Here is a 23,120-nt window from a genome sequence, read left to right on the forward strand (position 1 = left end):
TAAGCGGGTTTGGAAGCCCACTTCGGCTTGACAGGTCATCGGAGATTACCGGTAAAAGCAGAGGAGGAGGAGTGTGCCTCTATATCAATCAGAGGTACTGTAATACGGCCGTGGTTCGGGAAAAAATATGCACAACCGATATCGAACTACTGTCTGTCTCACTCCGACCCTACTATCTGCCCTGGGAGTTTCAACAACTTTTTTTCACACTTGTTTACATTCATCCACGAGCAAACGCATCAGCGGCGGTACAGCTGATTGCAGATGTCACACACAGACTTGACTCAATTTGCTCCGATGCTCCCAAGTTCATCCTTGGAGATTTTAATCACTGCACTTTAAATAAAACTATGAGAACCTATGAACAATATGTAACCTGTTCGACAACTTTGAAAAACTCTAAAATAGACCTGTGTTATGGGTCTGTAAAGGGAGCTTATAAGTCCCTGCCCATGCCTTCCCTCGGAGCGTCATATCATAACAGTGTTTACTTAATGCCCCTGTACAAATCGCTCTTCAGACGGCCCCAGTGCACCGAGAAGGAAGTTAAAATCTGGTCTCAGGACAATATTTCGGCACTTCAAGCATGTTTTGAATGCACTGACTGGAATTGTTTTCTCAGTACTTGTGATGACATTGATGAACTTTGTGACACTGTTTCCTCTTATGTTTCTTTTTGCACAGACTCTGTTATTCCATCAAAAAAGGTTGTTATTCATTCAAATAATAAACCTTGGGTAACTAGAGATCTTAAACTTGTCATAAACAAAAAGAAAAGGATCTTCTACACAGGAGACTCTTCTGAGAAGAAGTCTGTCTCCAGAGAAGTGAAGAGGGAAATTGCCAAGGCTAAAATAAAATATAAGAACAAGATAGAAATGCAATTCAGCGGGGGTAATATTAGATCAGCCTGGCAGGGCTTGAAGTCAATGGTCTGCATTAATCAGAGTACAAAGGGGACCCAACAACAGGTCAGCATTGGGGGGATAAATGATGCAGATTTGCCCTGTGCTTTTAACAGGTTCTTCTCTCGGTTTGAAAGGTCTGATTTTACTTCTGAAGTCCACAAGTGGAGGAATTCTCTTGTACCTCAAAGAGATCTTGAGATATCACAAGATAGGGTCACTGCCTTACTAAAGAAAATTAATATAAGGAAAGCAGCCGGCCCTGATACAATTTGTGGGCGCACATTAAAACACTGTGCCACTCAGCTCAGTGAAATTTTCACAAGTCTTTTCCAACTGTGCGCTGATCATTGTCAACTTCCCTCCAGTTGGAAAACATCAACTTCAGAGAGTTAAATGAATTCAGACCTGTTGCTTTAACATCTCTGGTAATGAAAATTTTTGAGAGAATCCTAAAAGATGAAGTTATCTCCTTAGTATCCGATAAGCTCGATCCCTTGCAGTTTGCTTATCAGGCTGGTAGGGGGGTAGAGGATGCAAAAGCCTTCATCCTTGATAAAATTTACAAACATTTGGAGAAGCCCCAATCTCATGCAAGGCTCTTATTTGCAGATTTCTCCTCTGCTTTTAATAAGATGCAGCCACATATTTTAATAGACCAGCTTTCATCATATTTTAAATTACCCGACCAGCTTTTATTATTGCTCTTAAATTTTTTAACGGACAGAAAACAGAGAGTCCTGGTAAATGGCACTACGTCCAATCCACTGGTCTCAAATACAGGCTCACCCCAGGGTTGTGTCCTGTCGCCTTTACTTTTTATCTTGTACACAGACAGCTGTAGGTCTCAAAATGGAAGCAGTCACTTGGTGAAATTCTCCGACGATACTGCACTTCTAACTCTCCTTGAGGGCTCAGAGTCTGACCATGGCAGCGCCCTACCTGACTTTGTAAAGTGGTGTGAGGAAAACTACCTTGATCTCAACATGTCAAAAACAAAAGAACTTGTTGTTGATTTTAGGAAAAATCGTGAGGAACTAAAACCAAGTATCATTCAAGGCAACAACGTTGAGATTGTTGACACTTACAAGTATTTAGGAACAGTGTTTGACTCTAAACTGAAGTTTGATGCAAACACAGAGAATATTATGAAGAAGGGCCAACAGAGGATCCACTTGCTAAGAAGGCTAAACTCTTTTAATGTTTGTAAAGAGACCATGTGTGTGTTTTATCAGTCCTTTATTGAGAGCATTTTAACATTTTCTTTTATTTGTTGGTTTGGTGGCCTCTCTATCAAGGACAAGAACTGCCTGTACAATATTGTGAAGGTGTGCTCCAAGATTATTGGCATCCGCCAGAGAGACCTGAGTTCCCTGTGGGAGAGGCAGGTGATCAAAAGAGCGCGGGGAATAATTTCCCAGCCCGACCATGTTTTGTCTTCTGACTTTGTTTTAATGCCATCTGGCCGTCGTTTTGTTGCACCTCTTGTCAAGACAAACCGTCGGGCAAAATCCTTTCTTCCCTCTGCCATCAGGTTGTTAAACCTGGAGGTGACAGCACGTGACAGCACTTTATATTGTTGTATTTACTGTTGCTATTTATTTATGGTGCCATGTATGTATTATTTTTTATCTTTATTATTACCAACGTGCGGTGAGAGTCTGTGCCACATACTGTTTACCTGATATGAACTTGTTTTTGTCTCCCTTCTCTTTCTTTTATTTGTCTTTTAATGAAACTGAGTCTGCTAAACCGAATTGCCCCTTGGGGATAAATAAAGTTGTCTGAACTGAACTGAACTGAACTGAACAGCGCAGCGGCAACAGTCGTCGTCCATGCTGAGAAATTTGACCTCAGATCAGATCAGCTGCTGGTTAATTTTAGTCAGAGTCTCCAGGTCACGTGACCGACAGATACCCCCCCTCTTACCCCCCCTCTTACCCTCTTACCCCCCCTCACTCAGAGTCACATGACTGGGCCGGTCCTGGGTCCAGGGAGAGGAGTCGGGGTCTCTCAGCCAATCAGAGCGGAGGACCACCCACCTCCTCTCTGACCTCTGGAGTTTCTGACCGCGTGTCCTCCTGCACGTTGGGACGTTGTCATGGTGACGGCAGCATCTGGTCCACACACAGCAGCCCTAAAGAACAAGGATGGGATGTAGGAGCTCAGTGCATCATGGGAGTTTGGTGAAAGAAGCTAAAATGAGTCGTAGCAACAAGTAATAAATATCTGACACATGAAGTAAATAAATTGGCCTTTGGTCAGCCCTATATATTATGGTATTAAACTACATCTTTTTATTTAACTAGGCTAGTTAAGTCACAGTAGCATATACTGATTTGTTGAACTTACAGGCTTGTTACTAAGTATGTATTACAGTTTTTCTCAGTCGCTTTGGTGCTTTTCTCACATCACACTTAACATTTGCACAACAGTTAGTGCATTTCTCAGAACAATTATTGCAAACTGCAAAACCTAGTGGATGACCTGCAAAAGCGCGTCACTTGCTCAAAATGGATTGTCTATCCCTCAAAAGCAAGTACTCATGTCAATGAAACTGTCAGTGTCGTCAAAATGAGAAGTCCTGACACCATCGTTTATGAACAAGATAGTCAAATGGCTTTGTCATGTTTTCATTAGGACACTTTATTCTCTAAGCGTTTTCCAATGCACAAAGTGATGATACTACCTGAAAATGCTCCAGACAGCACTATACACTACTAGTACAGCCATGTGAAAACTACAGTAAAGTTACACATTACTGTATTTAGTGGAGATACTGAATATGTATGTTTCACATTTCTACTGCATATGCTCTTTGCAATTCTGATTTGTTCACAGCATTGTGCAAAGGAAAAATACACTACAGTCATTTACAACAAACATAAGAAACACTCTTAGGGTACAACTTTACGTAAACAATGTTGCAGTACATATAGCCTAGTAACTGAACCTACAGAGTACTGTAAATCATTCCTGCACATCCAGACGTTCCAGTCACATTTCCATCTACATCACTCTGTCAGTTGTAGCGACTGAAACAGATTCAATATTCCCAAAGATACAGTAATGTCATCCTTACATTGTATCTCTTTCAACCTTATGCCATTGTTTGTAATGGGCTCAGTCTCTTCCACCTCTGTGAGGTTGTCTTGTAATCCTATGTGATGCAGAGTAAAATTACAGTAATGTACAGTACATGTACTGCATCAACCATTATTACTGTAGTGTACAATACTGTCAAAGTGCTTCCTACTTATAAAATGCTGTAGTGCAGTACCGTGTAAGTCTAAATGTAAAAAAGTTCTTGTCCCACTGTATCTTACAGTAATGCCTGACACAATGACAGCAGTGCAGATTGTTTAGTGCTGAATACATACCTGTTGTTCCTTACTGTAAATGTTTGAATCATTGAATTCACAGTGCTTCTCCCAACATTTAAAATTAGTTTGACAGATTTCGAAAACTAGTTCAACAATTTTGTAATGACTCAAGCAATGAAATGAGGACTATTAGTTTTATAGGGAAAGACTATTCCGCGTTCAAAAGTATAGTTCATTTTGACTGACATGACATAAACAAATGATAATGTTGTAAAACAGCAGAGAATTGTATGAGAGCAACTGATACATGTCCAAAAGCATTTGCAATTTGTTCAGAGGAAGGAGAAACTGCTACTATGATGTGGACAAATGACTACATGTTGTGGAGGTTGAACTAATAGTTATGAGAACTTTCATTCTGATCTGAGAATAGCACCAAAGCGATTGAGAAAAACTGTAATTATCATGATAAATAAAACTCAACCTGTCACACAGCTCCATGTTGTCTCTGTGTCTGTGCCGCTGTCCACGGTGAGGGGGGGGGGGGGCAGCTTCTGCTCACCTGACTCTGTGCAGCTTCTTAAATCCAAACAGTCCGACACAGCGACGCACTGCTCCTCTTTGGCCTCAGTGTCTCGGACTTCCAGAGCAGCTACAGCGCAGCGTTGTGACCTCGACCATGGTTGGTGAGAGCAGAAATGTTGTTGTAGGCCTGTGCATATTCTCATTTGTCCAGGTCATAGTATTTCAAAGGAGGTTAAATCGAAAGCAACTGGACTTATACTGAGTCTCCACACCAGTTAGTTGGACCAGTCCCAGCCTGGTCAGATGCTACATGAACTGATGAAGCCTCTTGGATGAAGGTGAAACGTCTTCCTAGACAAATAACTAAGTCCAGTTGAACCTCCTTTGAAAAAAAAAAAAAAAAAAAAAAAAAATTGTTGTGGTGAAAATGGGCGGGCTCGTGAAAACGAGCGTTAACTCGCGTATCTCGCGTTTGGTTGCGCGTAAAAGCTCGCGCGAAAAAAAAGCGTTCCACGATGAAATAGACGAAGACGCGAAGGTCCCGTCGCCATAAAAGAATCGCGTGTATTGCGTCGCAAAAAAAAAAAGTCGCGTATACCGCGTCTCGCGCCTATTACTGTACGTTCACACCAAAAGCTTCCAAAGCGTCAAAAACGCTCGAGGGGGGGCGTCAGACAAGACAGCTCCCAAAACGGCAAATATTTTCAGCCGCTTTGGCCGCTCGTCATGTGACTGACGTCAAAGTTCGATCGCGCTGGTCATTGGGGAGCCGAAATACAAAAAAAAGAAAAAAACAGGCAACCGACGGATATCTCTATTCTGACAGGCTGCCGCCGGTTGCCGCTTGACCGCGTCATAGCTCATTACCCTAAAGTTAAACCTGGCTCAACTTTTCATCTGGTGACGCTTTGGACGCTTTGGAAGCTTTGGACGCTCTGGAAGCGCGGCAACGCCTGTTGACGCTTTGGACGCTCGGTGTCGCCGGGCGCTCATTGAAAATGAATTGACTTCCGGCGTTTTTGACGCTTTGGAAGCTTTTGGTGTGAACGCACAGTAATCGCGTCTCGCACCTAATCGCGTCTTTGCGTCACGGCCTTTTACACCGCGGACGTAACGAATAAACGGTGACGGTGTGAACCAACAACATAGAACAGGACCAGACGTGGCGTTGTTTCCTCTTTTCACCGACAGCTCCACTCTCCCTTACTTACACTAACTACTGTTATTGTTGAGGCAGAGAATTGTGGGATTTGTAGTTTTTGACCAATCGCAGGTTGTGATCTTTCTGTTTTTGTGATTTTCCCCGTTTCACACATGTATTTTTTTTTTAGGGGCAAATGCGAGTGAAATGCTCGCCCATGGAGGGCATAAGAACATTTAAGACCTGTCTTAAATGATTTAAGACTTGAACACAATAATTCAACAAATTTAAGACAACCTCTTCCCGTTCCTACGGCGCGCCCACGGGCCCCCGGGGGGGTTTTAAACAGGGAGGTGTCATAGAGGATGTCACCAGTGACTTGAAATAGTCATGCCACATATCGTTGGAAAGCTAAAACTCTTGTGATTAAAGATATGCCGACCATTTCCAAATATAATCATCACAGCAACACTCGAATCAGACTTTAAACATGCTAACAAAGTTCGTAAAAAGCCGATATAACTCACGATTTGTGTCAGGGCAGGCTCAGGATCACAGGGTTTCCCCACAAGCTTGGTCTCGTTACATTCAGAAAAGTCCAGTAAATCCAATCCAGTAAAGTATTTAGTCCAAAACACACGGTTGTACCGGTAGATAGCCTCATCCCGCTGCTGCATCTTATGAAATTACGCATTGTATATCCAGTAAATCCGTTTATTTCTCCTCATAAATCCGGCGTTTACATGAAAACAATGGCTGCGTTCCAAAAGCGGGTTGAGTCGCCCTCGTTCACTTGCCCTCAGCACTTGCCCTCGGGGGAATCCCCGCCGCCATCATAAGGGCTGTTCCATTTCTCTAAACAGCTGAAGTGAACTTGGTGAGATCGACCCTTGAGGGCTGAGTGATCAAGTCAACATCGATGGTCACTCCAGAGCTGTATATCACCCACAATGCATTGCAGTGGTGCACGAAAAATACGTCCATGCGGTGGCGATAATGAACCTCAAGCACCAGTTGTGTGTTTACCACCAAAGAAGAAAATAAATGAAAGGGGTCAGTAAATATTCAATTCAATAAACTAGTTTAGCAGTGACATGTCAGAACAAACAATTTACAAAGTGGTAGGCTAGTAGAGTAATAGGCAAACTTATTTGTCACAAAAAAAAACGTGTCTAAAGAGCCTTAATCTGACGTTTCATATTCACATAGTTGCTGTGCCTGAGTTGATGTGTAGTTTAATAAGGAATTTTAATCAGGATTGGTCTGATGAAGCAGAGCTCATCATCAGTGACAGACAGAGAGAAAGAGTAGTATTATAGAGTAGCCTATTGAATTTTCACCCTAAACCGGTCAATCTCCCCCCCCCCCTAAGAGGCAGTACAGCGCTACACCTACGACATGTGGTCGACCAGTGATTGTCCCAGCTGTTAGTGAACGAGGGCAGGTGCGTTCCATTTACCTCTTCTACTCCTCCCCCGCCCACTTTCCCTCCGCTCTCCAAGTGGCCTCCGTGTGACATCATAGCAAGGGCTGAGGGCAAATGAGCGAGGGAAACTCAACCTGTTTTTGGAACGCAGCCAATGTTTATTTCACTTCTCAAAATGGCGCTGCACTCTGACCTTTCGATTGACAGCTCACTCGACCAATCACAAGCTCCCTGTCCCCGGCTGCCGCCTGCAATAGCGAATGAGTGGCTGTGTCTCATGAGGAACATCCCCTCCGACAGCGCTGAATGGCTTCAGCCAATAGGAACCGATCCCGATGGCAACTGATGCATTGAATAGCCAATGAAATTACGAAACGAACGATATGCTGCATTCACGGTCCCTGGGAAAAGGCAGCACTGCCATCTTCATGCGTAACTGTGCAAAAGCTGCACTTTGGCGCATGTATTGTTTCTCAATGGCAACTTTAGGAAAACGCCTAGACATACACTTAGTAAAACATGTGTAAAATACTCATTTTTAGCAGAATTGTTATCAAATTTGAACTGGGGCCAGGTAAGGCTTCATGCTGTAGTCCCATTGTGTTTTCCAGCTAAAATTCTCAGCTACACTCATCTTCAGGCATCTGATTGCAACAAAAAAATTCAGGCGAGAATAAAAACATTCTAATTCAGTGTGTTCCAACTTAGATTACTCAATGATAATAGCACTTATAGTGATTATTTCAGTTTAGGGAAAAACTTCAGAGTGATGCCTTTCAAAAGAGACCAAGCACATCCATATTCTCCAAACAGTTCAAGAACAGCATTCAATTTACTTTGGGTACACCTTGGATAGGCGAATATTACAGAATTTATAGGAGCGAAAAGGGGCCTAAAATTTAGATTTTCAAATTTTTGACTTTTTAAGACCCCACGGATACCCTGTAACTATTACCCCTCGCAAAACTGTATTGTTCTGTATATATATATATATATATATATATATATATATATATATATATATATATATATATATATATATATATATATATATATATATATATATATATAAATAAAGCAATTAAAAAAAAAATTTAAATTGAAATAGATTACTGTTTCATTTATACTTTGTTGGATTGGTTTTTTGTTTCTTCAGTGTTATTTAAACAGCCAGAAATGATCTCATCTGGTCTGGATGTTTAAATAGATTTTAAAAATGCAAATATACAGTACATCAGTCAAATACATTGGGAACATTTTCCCATGTGTTTCAAATTTAAACTTCAAATCTCATTAAATTTGCTAATAGTTGGGGAAAAGTTCTTTAATTGTGAAATAATCAAAACTGTATATATTCTACATTATAAATGTTGTTTATTTGACCAGATAAAATTTAATTTAAATCCCATTTTGTTCCTGAATCCACCAAACTGCTGGGATCAGAATAATCCTGATGTTCTGGATCAACGTTTTCCTGATCCGACTAACACAAACTGATGAAGGTTTGATCCATTTTCAAGATTTGATCTGATCAATGATCCAAAATCCAATCAGTTTTTAACCCTTTGAACAACTGGGTCCAGGACCAGAAACTGACTTCTCCCACGTTCTCTGAGGAACCTGAACTCACCACAAACGACTCAGACTTGGTTCACTTCAACTTTATTGAGTTTTTTTTCTTTTCTTTTTTCTTGTTTGACCAGGGTTCAGACACTTCACTGTTTATGAGTCGGACCAGAACCAGAACCAGGACCAGGACCACAACCAGGTCCAAGAGTCCTGATCCAGATCCACATCCCCACACAAAACCACGACAGCGTCAACAAACAACAACAAACATTTCAACACATGAAACAAACAAAACAAAACAAAATAAAGGTCAGTATCAAAAAAAAAAAAAAACTACGACACCATCGTTACCCAGCAGCCCAGAGGAAGACGTCGGGACCGGGACCGGGACCAGAACCAGAACCAGAACCAGGACCGGGACCGGGACCAGAACCAGAACCAGAACCAGGACCAGGACCAGGACCAGGACCAGGACCAGGACCAGGTCCACCGGTTCATTTACACACAGTTCAGTCAGTCGGGACCAGATCGGACCGGGACCAGGACCAGAACCAGGACCAGAACCATGTGAAGTTCTGGTCCTGATGATCAGCGGAGACTTTCTGGACCTTTCACAGAGCGGTGGTCCTGGTTCAGGACTCAGAAAACCACTTTAAGCTGGACCAGATCCCAGACGGGTTCATCTGATCTGGATCGAACTGGTGGAACTGGACTCTGGTGAACCCGGGTCTCAGGTCTCAGACTCTGGTCCTGGATCTCACACACACACTCACACACACACACTGGTTCAGTCTCACTTTTGAACCAACTTCCTGTCCTGTGATTTTCAAATTAAAAGTTTCACCGATTAAAATTATTAGGATTAATTTTCCAAATAGAAAAAAAACAACAAAACTGGTCCGGTCCAGGATCCAGAGAGGGGTTGGGGGGGTGAGGGGGGGGGGGGTACCAGAGTCCAAACTGATCAATGAACTGATGACACACACACACACACACACACACACACACACACACACACACACACACACACACACACACACACACACACACCCCCGACCCCCCAGCAAAGAGAATCCAGACCCAGACTCAGACCACCAGCACCTGAAGAGCTGAACCCTGGTTCAACTTGGACCAAAAACTACAAAAACCTCTAAACCTCCAACCGAGAGAGAGAGAGAGTGAGTGAGAGAGTAAGGGGATGAGTGAGTGAGTGGTTGTCATGGAAACGACATGATTGACAGGCTGGCCCCTCCCCCGCCGCATCGCGCCGCCGCCGCAACTCGCTCAAAGGCAACAAGGAAATGAGAGAAAAGAAGATGATGATGAAGGCAGCAGCAGCAGCGGTGGCGGCGGTGGCGATGGCGGCGAAGGGGGAGAGGTGAAGGTGTGTTAGTGTTGGCGGTCCGGTTCCATCCGGTTCCATCCGGTTGGGTCCGGTCACTTGAGGTCCAGCACCATGCTGGCCGGGTTCTCCAGGTATTCCCGCCACAGGTTGGAGAAGCGGCACATGGTGGCGCCGTCGATGATGCGGTGATCCGCCGACCAGCTGACCTTCATGATGTGAGCCGGGACCACCTGACCGCCGGCGCCGAACCGGGGCAGCACCTGAGAGCACACACACACACACACACACACACACACACACACACACACACACACACACACACACACACACACACACACACACACACACACACACACACACACACACACACACACAAACAAATGAAGATTTTTTTCCCTGCTATGTACATTATAGTTCAACATTTTGGCAAATTGGCCCATTGCCATAATCCCTATAGTCTTAGCAGCAGTAGGTTCGTTACCTTTAATTGTCGGTGCAAGCTGTTTTTAGAACGGTGGAGCAGAGCCGTGAGCTGCTCAGAGCTACGCTACGGAGGCTCATTATGGGATTTCTTGGTTCCCCTCATCAAACTCATCAAATACACAATCCAACAACTCCACAACACTCTGGTGGACAAGTTGTGAGCTGCACATTCACCACGCTATGAGATAATAACACAACGTTACCACACAGAGTTGTTTTAGAGGGAAATACAGAGACTGCTTGATGAAAAACTGTCCCTGAAGGCAACGTGCATCAGCGGTTTTGCATGAATTTCCCTCTAAAACAACTCTGTGTGGTAACGTTGTGTTATTATCTCATAGCGTGGTGAATGTGCAGGTCACAACTTGTCCACCAGAGCGTTGTGGAGTTGTTGGATTGTGTATTTGCCAAAATGTTGAACTATCCCTTTAATTTAAAAAAAAAAATCAAAATTTGACACTCAATGAGTTGAGGGGCGGCCTGACGCTACTGCGACGCACAGTGATAATCTACCAGTTCTTATTACTTTGTACCCTCATCATCTAACGTGTCGCCGCTCAGTTTATCAATAAACAACGTGCGATGTTATTATAGCCCATAAGTTTAAAGGAGAAGTGTCGTTTTTAACAACCTGGACCTTATTTCTGACCGGGGCACCGAGATGCAGCCTCTAAATAACATTATCTGCCCCGAAACTCGTTCATTTCAACAGTATTATGTGTTAATTCACTAGCTCTAATTACCTTTTTTTTAATGGCCCCCACACATTTTGAAAATGGCCTAATTTTTTAGACCACGGGGGCCAAAATTGCCCCGAAAATACTTTCTTAATTTCTTACCCTGCACACACACACAGGAAGGGGGCGGGGCTTGGCTTATCTAAGTACTCTGTGGTGTGTTCATGGGTCGTGGGAAAGTCTGCAACTCACCTGCATTTTCCCCAGCGCTCCGATGGAGACCTCAGGAGGGAGGATGACTGGTTTGGCGTACGTCCCTCCGATCTACAACACACAGGAGAGAGAGAGAGAGAACATGATGATATGTTCTCTCCATGGTAACCACCCACTCCACAATATATTTAAGCATCTTAAAAGCTGCTTCAGTGAGCGGTTAGTGATGCCTCAGTGTTCTACTGAACGACTTAGACGCTCCTTTGTTCCTGCAGCAGTCAGATATTTGGTAACACTTTCCTTGAATAGGTCTTCATAAGATTGACATAACAGCTGTGATGAACATCAATGAATACTTATGACAGCTGTCGTTAAGTGTCATTCGGTAAGTTATGTCACTTTTAATGCAAAGTTGACATTGTTTGAGATGTTTTTGTTCTGACAACTTGACATAAAGACAATTTAAACTGTCATAGCAGACCTCATTGCCAAACTTTAAAAATTATGTCTTATTATTAAGTTTGGCAATGAGGTCTGCTATGACAGTTTAAATTGTCTTTATGTCAAGTTGTCAGAACAAAAACATCTCAAACAATGTCAACTTTGCATTAAAAGTGACATAACTTACCGAATGACACTTAACGACAGCTGTCATAAGTATTCATTGATGTTCATCACAGCTGTTATGTCATGGTTATGACAGTGTTATGTCAATCTTATGAATACCTATTCAAGTAAAGTGTTACCGATATTTTAACCACAAATAGCGGTTGTCTGTTGTTGTTTTTTTAAATCTTCTGGAGGTGTATATTCATTTATTTATCCTTGCCTATATTAAAATCAATTTAAATCACTTGCTTTGAGCAGCCTACTCTGTCGTATGAAGTATCCAATCATGGTGATAAGTTTTGTGCGATGGTATGGAAATGTTTGTATTGTTTGTTAAAGGGACAACGAGGAGTTTTGGAAAAGCGAAGTGTTTTCACACTACATTTATGAGCCTCCGCACCGTGAAATTCTTTGACCGGCGCAAGACAGACTCATGTTTTCATTCATCAAGAATTAAAGTCAGAGGTTGGAAGACGATCACATACCGTCGTAGTTCCCACCATAAACGGAGATTCGGCGGCGTTATTCTCATGACTCGCCACGAAACCGAAAGTAAAGAAACCTGCATTTCCTCCACCACTAATAATAACAAAATAACGATAGAGACAGAACGATATATTCATCTAAAATGGAGCCATTAATAAGTGGTAACGTAGATTCATCCACATTAACATGAGACTTTTTTATAACCAAATAGGAACTCCTCGTTGTCCCTTTAATATTAATTTAAATCACTTGCTTTGAGCAGCCTACTCTGTTGTATGAAGTATCCAATCATGTTGATTGTCAAGTTTTGTGCAATGGTATGGAAATGTTTGTATTGTTTGTTAAGTGGATGTATGTGTTTTTATTGGGTGGTAAAGCAGTTTCCCCTTCGGGATCAATAAAGTTTTCTAATAATATATAAGCAAGCAATAAAAATTATGGATCAAAAACCAATGAGATGGCACCACTGCGGCATCCTGAGAAAACACAACCTTCTTGCATTTGAAAACTTTATAATTTACTGTTAATATCAGACTTGTTTTTAAATGTCTTCATAACTGTGTATCAGCCCTGTTTTCTGCACTGATAAAAAGACGCTGTAGCTCAAGCCGAGTAAACACACGAGCCTCCTACTATGGCGACTGCATTGTTCCCAAGTGTACAACATCATTTGGACAGTCTGCCTTCTCAATAAAAGGGGTTAACCTATGGAACACTTTACCCACTCACCTGAAACTGGAGACTGACACAAACTCGTTTAACAGAGGATTAAAAGCAAAACAACAATGCTCACATGTATAAATATGGACGTTTTCAGTGTTACTACTTTTACTGTTAGGATCATGATTTCTGTTTGCTCAATCTCCTCTCGTTGATCTTGTGCTCTGTATTTTTTAGTATGTTACTGTCATGATGTAGTGTCATGCACTTGGTTTTATCTAATACTGTTGATAATATGTTCTGTATTTTTAGATTAGCCGCCTATGGACTGGTGTTGAAAATTAGCACTTGTGCTAAACACACTCAAGCAAAGCATCTGGTCTGTCCACTGGAACAGTCTCAATGTATTTGTGATGTCCATATCAAATAAATAAACATAACATAACATAACATAACATAATCTAAAATGGGCCCATTAACAAGTGGTAGCGTAGATTCATCCACATTAACGTGAGACTTTTTTTATAACCAAATAGAAACTCCTCGTTGTCCCTTTAATATCAATTTAAATCACTTGCTTTGAGCAGCCTACTCTGTCGTATGAAGTATCCAATCATGTTGATAAGTTTTGTGCAATGGTATGGAAATGTTTGTATTGTTTGTTAAGTGGATTTATAAAACGGAAAGGTGAAATCCGCCCATCTGATTGGTTGTTAACTGTGGTATATTGAGCATATACCACGGCTACTATTCTAAAACCTTATCACAGCGTAGGCTATCACTCCGCCTCAGGCACGAGGCATGTTCCGGAACATGCGCTTCAACTGGGAGCAGCAAAGTCTGGTAGCTCTGAGTTTTTGAGTTTTTACTCAACATTTGCTTTATTTTTGTTGTGTTATTTGTTATCTACTGATGGATGCTTCTCTGGGGAGAAGAGATTCTTCAGAGATGAGCTTCTTTCATTGAAAATGGACAGATCTGGAGGACACCACCATCCTGTCCTCAGATGATCTGAAGAGGTGCTTTTGTGGTGGTTGTTGTGCTGCTGCTGGTGCAAAGTTAAAGGCTTGGAGGTGGAGATGTCCTATCAGTCCTTTCTGAGGTCAGTCATCATTGGAAATATCAACTCTCTGCCCAACAAGAGTGATGAAGAGCTGGAGATATTGGTGAAGACTCAGAAAGTAGACATTTATTTTATTTTTTCGAATCATAACAACACTTGTGTACATCCCACCTAATGGCAACTGCTTAAGTTCCATCTGAAGTTCTCCATGAAGTTGTTGCTAGGATACAGACTAAACATCCTGAGGCACTAGAGCACTGAAGAAGGAGGAGGCAATTCTTTACGGCCTGGATCATCCACTTCATGGCACCTTGACTGACCAGGAAAGCAGCGGTGGTGGACGGCTCCTCTCTCCTTGCTGCAAGATGGAGGAATATAGTAGTGGGGCAGATAAGCAAAATGATTTGGCCCCTCCACCAATGATCCTGATCCACCCAGCTGCCTCTTCACCATCGGTCCTGCTCCACCCGGCGGCCCTGCTCCACCCGGCGGTTCCTGCTCCATCCGGCGGTTCCCGGCGGTTCCTGCTCCACCCGGCGGTTCCTGCTCCACCCGGCGGCTCCTGCTCCATCCGGCGACCCTGCTCCATCTTTCTTTCTTTTTTGTGTCATTGTCGTGTGAGCTACTACACTAATATGAATTTCCCTCCTCGGGATGAATAAAGTATTCTCTACTCTACTATTCTACGTATGACTGGTGTGAATGGAAGTTGTTGTCATGTATCCATGACAACGGACTGTTGCAGTCCGTAGCAAATACAGCTGATGTTTTTACGATGTTAAAAAACGGACTAAAGTAGTTGAATTGACATGTTTAAGGTGAACTTTCACCTCCAGAGGGTTAACAATGGTAGAGGGGACTGAGCAGTGACTTTCACCTGAAAAAAAGCAGAGGAAAAGACGAGATGCAGAGCTACTTGGAGCTAACATCTGGAGAGGTGGGACTATTTTTTCCACAGTGAGGCTATTTTACTGAATAATATGTATTTCTGGTTGAATAAAACTACATGAAATTGATTGCGTATCCCTCTTTCATATTGTCATTATTGGTAACCGTTTTATAAAAGCAATATATCACTCCAGTCCGTGGTCTATGCTCATTATACCACGGCTAAGGGGCGTTGTTCGGCCTGACGCGAAGCGGAGTATGTGTTTTTATTGGGTGGCAAAGCAGTTTCCCCTTGGGGATCAATAAAGTTTTCTAATCTAGTTCTAACAGGTTGTGGTTAGACCGGGTCTAGAGTCCGTCTCGGCGGCGGCTGGACTCACTGATCCGATGTTGGACAGGGTGAACGTTCCCCCCGTCAGCTCCGACGTTCCCAGCTGCCCCACGGCGCCGAGCGCCTGCAGCCGGTTCAGCTCCTGGGCCATGTCCAACACGCTGAGCAGCTGCACCTTCTTCACGTTGGGGACCAGCAGACCCTGACTCGTGTCCATCGCCAGCCCCATGTTGTGAGACGCCTGAGGGCAAGAGACACGGTCACCACGGCAACCACACAAACAACAACAGCAATGACGACAACGACGACGACTGCAGCACCTGAACCTGGAGCATCAGTGATTAGATAGAAAAGATGTGAAGCATTTTATAACTCCTCCCCTCTCCTCTCTTCTCATTTCTTTCTCTCCCCTCCTCTCCTCTCCTCCCCTCTTCACCTCCTCTCCTCCCCTCTTCACCTCCTCTCTCATCTCCTCCCCTCTCCTCTTCCCTTCACTCTCATTTCCTCTCCCTTCCTCCCCTCTCCTCTCCTCTCCTCCCCCTCTCCTCTTCTCTTCTCTCCTCTCCCCTCCTCTTCTCTACTCCCCCTCTCCTCTCCCCATCTCTCCTCTTCTCCCTTCCTCTCCTCTCCCCTCTTCTCCTCTCTCCTCCCCTCCTCCTCCTTCTCTTCTCCTCTCCCATCCTAGTCTCCTCTCCTCTCCTCCTCTCTCCTCCCCTCCTCTCCTCTCTTCTCTCCTCCTCTCCTCTCTTCTCCTCCCCTCTCCCCCTTTTCCCCTTCAATTTCCATGTTTTCCACCCTGAGGTTTCTCCAATTGTTTCCCTGTTAAAAGGGTTTCCTGAAATCATCCTTGTGGTGTATTTGTAAGATTATGTACAGTACGTTCTCTCTGTAAAATACGATCTATCTCATTGTAACAAACTGTAGAATCTTGCTATGCACCATAACATCCTGTAAGAGATTCTGTTAATAAAAAACAAATCTTAAAAAAAAAAAAAAGTGGAGTTTTTCCTCAGTGGATGTGAGGGTCTAAGGGCAGACGATGTTGTTATGATGGGATGTAAAGCCCTTTGAGACAAACTGTTGGTAAAAACGGGCTGTAATAAAATTGCCTTGTCACAGTCACATTTAAAAACACTCCAGTGTTTACTCTACATTCATTTAGCAGTGGCGCACCGCCACAGCTAAATCCTAGCCGCCGCTGCTTCAAATTTCTTTTGAAGCAGCATCATCAAGAGATGTTGATTCGGTGGAAACCCGGCTTTACAGGTGCGCGGGGGGGGGGGGGGGGGGGGGGGGGGGCGCTACGGTATGCGGGGGGCAATCACGGGGGGGGGGGGTCTGGGGGTCTGGGGGTCTGAGCGCCACTCCTTAAAAAAATCCTAGAGGAAACACTGCACTCATTATCTGGATTTGCTCATCTAGAAAAATTTGTATCTGCTCTGAACAACTGGGGTAAAGGTAAAGGTGGATTACGTGATCCTGGATGGCAAAACAAGGGATTTAACTGGGTCCACGTCTTTAAAGAAAAAGTTTGAATCTACAATGTAGAAAATAAAGAAGTCCAGTCTGGACCGGTCTGGGTCGTACCTTCAATCAATCAATCAATCAATCAATCAATCAAACACTTTATTTGTCCCCAAGGGGCAATTTAAAAAGGCATAAAGAGCAGCATTAAGACAAACAAGACATCAGACAACATAGAAACATTCACAACCTTGTAGGTGATGTTCTCTCCACAGCTCTGGTCCAATGAGGCGTTCAGGATGGGGAAGTGCAGGAGTCCCAGAGAGGCAGCCTGAGCCAATGAGAGCACAGCATCAACGTCAGCGCCAAACATCACGTGACCAATCAGCATCAAGGTCGCCCATCAGGCCCCCCTAAAAAATTTGTGTAATACCTATTTTTACTTTGACGTGGTGTGTGTTTGAAAACAGGGTACAAAAAATGTCCCTATCAGGGGAACGTTAGTGATTTTTAACAGGATCTGAGGGTTAAACATACATTTGCAAGGCTAAGCTTAAAACAAATGTGTATTTCTGTTGCAGGTGTAAAATTGTGGCATTCACAAAGCAAGGAACTGAAAAGTTGTACAAGTATGTCTCAGTTTAAGAAAATGTTTAAAAAAGAAAAGATAAGCGTCTACAAAAAAGAAGAAGGAGAAAGAGAAAAAGAAGGGAAAAAAAGAAAAGATAGATAGACGAGTGGTGTCCACTGCTATTTTGTTTGTTTTCTTGTCAATACTATGTTTCATCATCTTTAATATTTTGAAATAGAGTATAATATTGGTGTTGAAGTAAGCCAATGTAAGTATAACAACAGAGAGGGGCAGGTACTATAAGTTTTCTTCATCCTGCTCCTTTTCATTCATGGTGACTATGTGTACATTATGTAAATATGTGCAACCCTGTGTATACCTTGAATGGAATAAATCAAAATGAAATGAAATAAAAAAAAGTGCTGCTGCACATCGTTCCAGGTCGACGGGGCAGAACATTTAAAAGCCTTTTTGCCCAGTTCCATTCCTGCATCTGTATAATGTCCAGAGAACGAAGGCCACATCGGCTGAGGTTTCTACACGTGTGTAAATACAAATATGTAGGCAAAAGTCCAAGAATAGATGTATAAATAAAGGTGACAGAGTGCGGGGGGCTCACACTGTGTCTCCACCACCCACCTGTGGATGTCCTCAGGTAAACACTGCAGACGGTTTCCTCCCATGTCGAGCCACTGGAGCGCCGGCAGAGCGACCACGCAGTCCGGCATGCCGGTGAAGTCCTTCATGGACAGATCCAGGTGCTGCAGGTTCCTCAGGTGTCTGAACTAGAGAGGGGACACAGAACAGACCTGAGACCAGCAGCTGGACCAGAACCTCTGGAGAACCCCTCCACACACCCACTGATCAGACGAGTTAGGTGTCACATGAACCTTGTTATTCATGTTAGTGCTCGTGCTTCATGTAGATCCTGGTTCAAGTTCTGGGGTCGTATTTACAAAGCATCTTCGAGGCCATTTTAGTCTTAAAGGGATAGCTCAACATTTTGGCAAATTGGCTCATTGCCATAACCCCTATAGTCATAGCAGCAGTAGGTTCGTTACCTTTAATTGTCGGTGCAAGCTGTTTTTAGAACGGCGGAGCAGAGCCGTGAGCTGCTCAGAGCTACGCTACGGAGGCGATTTCTTGGTTTCCCTCATCAAACTCATCAAATACACAATCCAACAACTCCAAAACGCTCTGGTGGACAAGTTGTGACCTGCACATTCACCACGCTATGAGATAATAACAGAACGTTACCACACAGAGTTGTTGTAGAGGGAAATTCATGCAAAACCGCTGATGTGCGTTGCCTTCAGGTACAGTTTTTCAGCAAGCAGTCTCTGCATTTTCCTCTAAAACAACTCTGTCTGGTAACGTTGTGTTATTATCTCATAGCGTGGTGAATGTGCAATGGGCCAATTTGCCAAAATGCTATCCCTTTAAATATCTGGGGGAGTATGAGTTATTCTTAGACTTGAGAAAGTTGATAAAAAGCTTTTATTCTTAAGTTTGAGAGTTGGACTAAATTCCACAAATTCTCAGCACTTAAGACTAAAATCCTCTAAGACTTGGAAGAATTGGAAGTGACATCTAAAATTCAGTTTACGGCACATAGTACTGTGGTAACTCAGCTCTGAGACCGGCATTTAAGATTCAGTCCTACACTTCACTAAAAGTCTGATTAAGATGCTTGATAACTACCTTTTAAGTGCATCTTTCAGTCAATAATTTGTTTTACTCATTAAGTCGACTCCTATCCGGCCCCTGGTCCGTACCTGGTCAGGGAGGTGGTCCAGCTCCCGGTTCATGGCCAGCTCCAGTCTCTCCAGACTCTCACAGCCGCTCAGCTCCTCGGGAACCACCTGCACTCTGTTGTAGCTCAGCATCAGCTCTCTGAGCCACGTCAACATCCCTGAGACCAGAACCAGAACCAGGAGGACACATGGTGAGACCGGCTACAGGGTCGGTCTTCTAAACCCAGGGGTGCAGATCTGATGCCAGGATTGGGGGGGGACACAAAAGTGATTTTTTTTTTTTTGCCCATATGCAGCTCATACCATGCCGCCATAAATCACAACTCCGCAGAGTCTCGGCATATCATTCAAAAAGTCCTGCACAGGGAATCATTTATTGTGCTTATACCTTTCTTGTTTATTTGTCCTAAACAGCCAACAGCACGTATCACTGCTGTTATATTAGTAAATTATAATTTAAAGGGTCTCGGACATATAATATCTACTCACGTTCTTATCTTTCGCCTCCCACCGACCCTCCCAGATCCCCAATTCTTCTCACCATCTTCCTTTTCTCCCAGTGTATGGAACTTTATGCATGATTAAAAAATATGAAGCCCTAAGATTGAGGGGGTCGTTTTTTTTTAAAGCCTGCTGATATCATCGGCGTCTGAGTAAGAAACTACCCATCATTTGCATCGTAGTGGAGGAGACTAGAGGTGGAATGTGGAGTCAGAAATATATAGGGCTGACCCAAAAAAATCGAAGCTTCGAAGCTTCGTTCGTTGCCATGGTAATCGATCTTTAAGTCCGTGATCGATTGTTTTTTTTTCTTCCTTTTTTCCTTTTTGACACTGGTTCTCATCGGCAATTGTTAATTATTAAATTATTAAAATGAGTAGGCGACTTGGCATCCTGGAAACCTGCTTGATTTATGAGATATGCAGTGTTTGTTTGCCATTACTTTCATTATTTCCGCTACGACCCCCCCCCCCCCCCCCCCCCCCCCCCCGTCAGACGTGACGATCGCGCACCCCACTGGCTGTCGAAGCTTCGATTAAAATCGATTTTATGTACGCGAAGCTTCGATTATCAAAATATGATAATCGGGTCAGCCCTAGAAATATATTTGTCAAACATTATTTGTTCCACCATTTCAATAATTTCTTTTTCGATGTGAGGAATGTGAAGTCTGAAAATACATTTGTTAAATTTTGAATAGTTTGGGGTATTTTTATTGGGGGGGACAATTCATGTTTTTCAGAAATCCCCCCCGGGATCTGCACCCATGCCTAAACCCCCTCTTTGACCTGTCGGAGCTACTACTGACCGATCTGTTTGGGGATTTGGAGACAAACACTCACATCAGACCAAGGGCGTCATTTATGATATTAAAAAAAACAACAAAATTACTTCATTAATCAAACAATAATCGATTATTAATTAATTATCAACTGTTTTGATAATCTAATAATCAGTTTGAGTCGTTTCTTAAGAACAAAAGTCCAAATTCTCTGATTCCAGCTTCTTAAATGTGAATATTTCTGGTTTCTTTGTTCCTTTATGACAATAAACTGAGTCTCTCTTTGGTTTGTGGACAAAACAAGACATTTGAGGACGTCGTCTGCTGGTTTGGGAAACACTGGTTGATGATTTTCAACATTTTATTGAACAAACAACAAATCAATTAATCGTTTAAATAATCGACAGAATAATTGATAATGAAAATAATCGTTAGTTGCAGCCCTACCAAAAAGTAACTGAGTTAGTAACTGAATTACTACATAATAACAGTAACTATTGAGTTACTTTTATTTCATAAAATGCTCAAATATGTTAGACTAGTTGATGGACCGAAAAAAAAATGTATAACGTAAACTTTAACAGGTGTAGCCTATTACTATTTTCTGATGGGACTTCTTGAGTCAAGTAACGGCGCATTTTATTGTCAGTAACGGTAACAGCGTTGTAACGGGGAAACAGTAACTTTTTTGATTACTGTTACTGAAAAAAGTAGCGCCGTTATTTCATGACGTAGACGTAGTAATCCCTGGTCATAATTGGTCAAGTCCATATTCTGCACAGAAACATAATGAAAAGAGCCACAAGGCCAAGAAACAGTCTTAAATGGCTGGTTCATCATATAAAAGGAGAAAAGACACTGTCCCAAAGAGGTTATAGTCATATCACTGAGTTAAGACTTATATGAACACAAAAATATTGCTTACTTCTGCTTTAACACAAACATTCTGCTTACTTCTGCTTTAAGTTCATTTTACTACTGTAACGAATATGAAAATGACAAAATAAAGAGGTAAATAAGCCTTGTCCTTTTATCAAAGTTAATAATTTAGCACTTTTCCACGCATACGGTGACTTTTTTGCTTTAAAAAATCCCTATACAGACAGATATCTTAACCCCCCCCAAATGTTTAACCCAAAGCTACGCCCCTGCATCAGACCGAAGACTGGACCAGGACAATAATCTGTAGATACCTTCCACTCCTCCTGCTCGATGCGGAGCACCAGCCGTCCGTCCTCGGTCTGCAGCTTCTGTCTGAGTGGAGCCAGAACGGCCCGGTCCTCCCAGACCCCCAGGCTGAGTCTGGAGCGCCGCTCGGTGCCGCTCCTCCTCCTCTGCTGCTCCTCCTCGTCCTGCTCCTCCCTCCTCCTCTTGATCCGGGTCTCCCACAGAGCTCTGACCGAGCCGATGGAGCCGCACACCACCACGCCCCCCACCATGGTGACCACGACGACGATGACGTCACAGCGCCGCACGAGGAGACAGGCGAGATGACCTCTGACCTCTGAGCTGCAGCCTCGCTCTCCTCCTGATCATCCTGTAGGAACAAATACAAAACATTTCATTTCTTTGATTTCATTTCTATTTGACTAAATAAATTGTAAAGAAAACCGTTTTTTAATTATTCATTTAATTGAGGCCTGTATTGAGGCCGCATTTTGTAATAATGTAATTAATTTCACCTCATGATGTAATATTTTGTAAAATCTGCCACAGTTTGTAATAAAATTCTTAAACACAATATGTAATAAACTTTGCTGCATTTTGTAATAAGTTGTTACATTTTGCACAAAATTATTATTAAAGTTTCTATATAAAAAAGTGCAACACTTGTATTTTGTAACTAATGCAATATGTAACAACTTATTACAAAATGCGGCAAAGTTTATTACATATTACGTTTAACAATTTTATTACAAAATGAGGTGAAAATGTATTGCATTATTACATAATGAATATATATCTTAAATTACTCTTTGTATATTTATTTTATAGTTTTTAAAATGATTAGGGAGAGATTCACCTATATTTCGTTGTGCTTCATTGCTCGATGACAATAAAGGAAAATTTAAATTTACAATATAACAGAAAATCCTCATTTTGGTGAAATTACAACAGTGATTTATTTGATTTGATTTGATTTATTTTCCATTTATCTTCACGTTGTCAGTTACACAGAATGAAAAAAGTACATTTACTCTGAGTGTATCTTGTTAGTTGTATTTTCATTAGTGCTGTAGTATTACAGTGCAGTAATATAACAATGTACAGTGTTATTGTTGTGTAGTAGCCTATCACAGTAATGGACTGTTGTGTTACAGTGTTGTGGTACTACACTATAATTACAGTAGTATTATCATAGCACCACTGTGTTATTGCAGTACTACTGTATTACAGTGTTGTAT

The 23,120-nt window shown here is 42.5% G+C and overlaps 1 protein-coding gene across 1 annotated transcript; it reads right to left on the reverse strand.

The window, feature by feature from the left end:
• Positions 1–9,875: 9,875 nt before the first annotated feature.
• LOC310995694 (lipoamide acyltransferase component of branched-chain alpha-keto acid dehydrogenase complex, mitochondrial-like) lies at positions 9,876–22,175 on the reverse strand. The gene is made up of 5 exons (XM_083984816.1): positions 21,909–22,175; positions 19,455–19,591; positions 15,694–15,885; positions 11,647–11,718; positions 9,876–10,494 (listed from the first exon to the last, which is right to left on the reverse strand). The coding sequence occupies exons 2-5, from the start codon at positions 19,587–19,589 to the stop codon at positions 10,327–10,329; spliced, it is 567 nt and encodes a 188-aa protein (XP_083840942.1). The 5' UTR covers positions 19,590–19,591; positions 21,909–22,175; the 3' UTR covers positions 9,876–10,326.
• Between the last annotated feature and the right edge of the window lie 945 nt (positions 22,176–23,120).

Source organism: Trachurus trachurus (assembly GCF_905171665.1).
Source record: "Trachurus trachurus genome assembly, chromosome: 13".
Classification (NCBI taxonomy): domain Eukaryota; kingdom Metazoa; phylum Chordata; class Actinopteri; order Carangiformes; family Carangidae; genus Trachurus; species Trachurus trachurus.

Excerpts from the sequence above, each read along its gene's own strand:
- LOC310995694 (XM_083984816.1), bottom strand. The coding sequence starts at position 19,589 with ATGTTGACGTGGCTCAGAGAGCTGATGCTGAGCTACAACAGAGTGCAG. Across the intron at positions 11,719-15,693 it reads CCCTGTCCAACATCGGATCA|ATCGGAGGGACGTACGCCAA; the intron begins GTGAGTCCAGCC and ends TGTGTGTTGTAG. Across the intron at positions 10,495-11,646 it reads GAGCGCTGGGGAAAATGCAG|GTGCTGCCCCGGTTCGGCGC; the intron begins GTGAGTTGCAGA and ends GTGTGCTCTCAG.